The sequence below is a fragment of the Nannospalax galili genome, unplaced genomic scaffold, assembly GCF_000622305.1.
Source record: "Nannospalax galili isolate Female #2095 unplaced genomic scaffold, S.galili_v1.0 scaffold2014, whole genome shotgun sequence".
Classification (NCBI taxonomy): domain Eukaryota; kingdom Metazoa; phylum Chordata; class Mammalia; order Rodentia; family Spalacidae; genus Nannospalax; species Nannospalax galili.
The window spans coordinates 148,085-151,097 of record NW_008333785.1 but is presented as its reverse complement, the minus strand read 5'-3'; the positions used below and the strand labels follow the sequence as shown (position 1 = coordinate 151,097).

The 3,013-nt window shown below is 50.6% G+C and overlaps 1 protein-coding gene across 1 annotated transcript in view; it reads right to left on the bottom strand.

The window, feature by feature from the left end:
• LOC115069517 (phosphatidylinositol 3,4,5-trisphosphate-dependent Rac exchanger 1 protein-like) overlaps positions 1 to 2,777 on the bottom strand; it is a gene marked incomplete at its 3' end in the record, with an annotated part of 4,747 nt that extends 1,970 nt beyond the window's left edge. Inside the window, exon 1 of the mRNA XM_029561287.1 lies at positions 2,581 to 2,777. Coding sequence (XP_029417147.1) covers positions 2,581 to 2,769 — 189 coding nt within the window. The remainder of the gene's footprint in view (positions 1 to 2,580) is intronic.
• Positions 2,778 to 3,013: the final 236 nt, after the last annotated feature.

Here is a 3,013-nt window from a genome sequence, read left to right as displayed (position 1 = left end):
TTGTACCTTGTACCTGGTAGGAAGACACTCGCACACCCTGACAACCGCCACCCCGGTTCCTCTGCAAAGTATCTTCCTTCAGACCCCCTCTTCTCTCTCACACACACATGTTGTTGTACACACGCCAGTTTGTACTTCATTTTTCCTGAAAGCTAAAGCTTTAAATACTGCAATTCTATTTACAGACAAATCTACATGTAGGACGAAATGAAAAGAACCACCATCACAACATAAGAACCAGAAACAGGGTAACACTCTTAAACAATTACAAACCAGCTAGAAAATACTCTGGCAGTGTTTACAAATTAATCGATAATCTGTACAAAACCAGTAAATAATGGTGATGCAGACAGACTACGTCATCAACTTAAATAAAACTGCTATGCACAGTCTGTACACAGAAACACACGCCTAACACTGTTTGACAGCTCATGTGTTGCCCTTTATACATTTTAATTTTCTAAGGCTCACGCAGTCATGATTTGCACACTTGTACTTTCAGCCATTCTGTGTGTGAGCTTTATAGCAGCAACTCAACGGTACCAGGGAACCTGCATTCTCAAGACTTAAAGTAAAAAATATACTGTCGTACTCACTTACTTTGTGTGCCAGATACTACATGAAAAAAAAAGACAAAATGCAAACAGAACACAGTATGACATCTCATCCCTGTACACCAGTTAAGCCCAATAACTGGAAAAGTCTTATGCATGAAGGAACTTTTGAAGACTTAATAGTATTCCTTTTTGTTTCTTAAAACAATAAATACGATATTACATTACAAATAGGTTCAACGAGAAAAGTCAACCAAACACACACCAGCCTAGAACCAGGTGAGTTCAGTCATCAGACTTTTGGGGAAAGAAACCCAAAACAAAACAAAAAAACACCCCGAAGAAAGAAACCCCAAACAAAAACCAAAACAGCTCTGTGCAGCTGGTAAGGAGAATCACACAGGCTGAAAGCAGAGGCAGATGAGATAGGACCAGCATGGAAGAAAGCTTGGCATAAATGGGTTCCCATACAGGGAAAAACCCCACAGTGCATTTCCAATAGGCACTTAACATGAAGCTCCTCCTCCCCCTCCTCCACTCCAGTGCTTCAGTTCAGACCACACAGATTATTTTGTACCAAGTCCAGTGTGTGTGAGGGGAGGAGACTGGGGATGGAGGCTGAAGGAGAGGAAGATAGTCTGCACCTTTGATTTTAATTCCCAAACATACACCACGCATACCCACACACAGAGTTTAAAGTGCCGGCGTCTTCTGTCTCCCCCCGCCCCCCACCACCACATTGCATATTGTGGAAATCTATCCAGAGTAAACTGGTCAGGGATATGAGTTGAGTGCCTACTATGAGCCTCCTGACGGGCCAGGAACATAGTGTTTCAAATGTTCAGTTGGGAGGTTAGTTTTCACGACTTCCCGGTTTCTACAGCCCTTAGCATCCAAGGAGAGGATTTGAGGTACTATGCCTTATTTAAACACCAGGTCAAGATGGCCACTGTCACCTGCTGGTGGGAACGCCATGCTTGGAAACAACTGGTAGGATGTGCAGCTGACAAAGCCTCCAGTTTGGGACACCATTCCTGAGGATTAACGGGGATGCCTGGTATTCTTATCACTTCACTTTCTACCTCTTGACTTCCCTTAACCCATCTCACTCCTTCCTGGGGGAAGGGATGCGTAGGCTCAGGCCAGAACTAGCCCACTCCCTGACACAGTGGGAGACCCCCGCCACGTCCCAGCTTCAGGAAGCATCCCTGATAGAATATCACTCACACAATGGGATGTCTTTCTCCCTAGAGGCCTCTCCATCTGACCCCATCCTGAGAAGTGATCTCCCTGAGTGTGACCTTAAGAGCCCTTTCCCTGGTCGCAGGGGCCTGGGAAGCCCAAGGATGGAGGGATCCAAGCCTGCTGCTCCACGGGACTGCTGTGTCATCTGACCTGTGGTCCTCACTATGGACCACTCAAGCCAGTGAGCTCCAGACCTGTTCTCACTCCAAGCCCCTGATCCAGGAAAGGAAGCAAAACGGAAGGATGCTTCTTGCAGAGGCTGGAGGACTTTAGGTCACACAGGCTTGGGCGCTCTCACCAGTGGAGGTTCTCCTTCTGCTAAAGAAATAGGAATTTGCAAAATTCACCTTAAGGTAAACAATTCAATTGAAATGGTGATGGTTGCAACAGGAATGCTTGGATGGCAACTAGAAAAATAAGAATTCTAAAACAACCCACAAGGACCTAAGTAATGAACCGGAAACTCACATATACACTGGGGATGGGAGAGGTGGAATTGGGTATGAAGACAGGAAAATCCACAACAGCTTCGAGCGGCGGGGCTCTTCTGTTTCCCGTGTCTGCAGCCAGAATTTGTAAACACATTCTTGATCTGTGCACCACCGACACCAACACCGGCCACTGGCAGGAAGTCGACCCGCACCGGACCGGCTGGGTCCTCACGGATACAAATCATTTTTAAACTACTTGCAAGGTGGGCAGCGCGGGGCAACAGACAAAAGGGCAGCGCGGGCGGGGCGGCCGACGGGGCTGCGGCCACAGGCGGCAGCCGGACGCTCACCGACTGCAAGAAGCGCAAGGTGCCCACGTAGTCGCGCTCGGTGCTCAGGATCTCGTTTAGCACGCACAGGCAGAGGCGCAGCTGGCGTTCGGACTCGCGGGAGGCCACACAGGGCCCCGAGCCGGGAACGCGGGTGTTGGGCTGCGCGCCGTCCCCGCCGGGGTCCCCGCCGCCATCGGTCGCCTCCATCGCCGCGCCACGCCAGCTCTTCCTGCACCGATGTCGCACTGCTGCTCAAGCATCCGGGCACCACGTCCGGTCTCGGGGAGTGGGCGGGGCAAGAAGAGGGTTCTGACAAGGTCTGGGCGGAGCCTGTGGAGACCAGAGGCGAGGGGCCGGGCCTAGCGTGGGCTGGGCGTGGGCTGATGTGGGGTTGGGCGCGGGGGAGCATTGGCCAAGAGCCAGCAAGCACTCCGAGTTGGGGGTGCGGCGC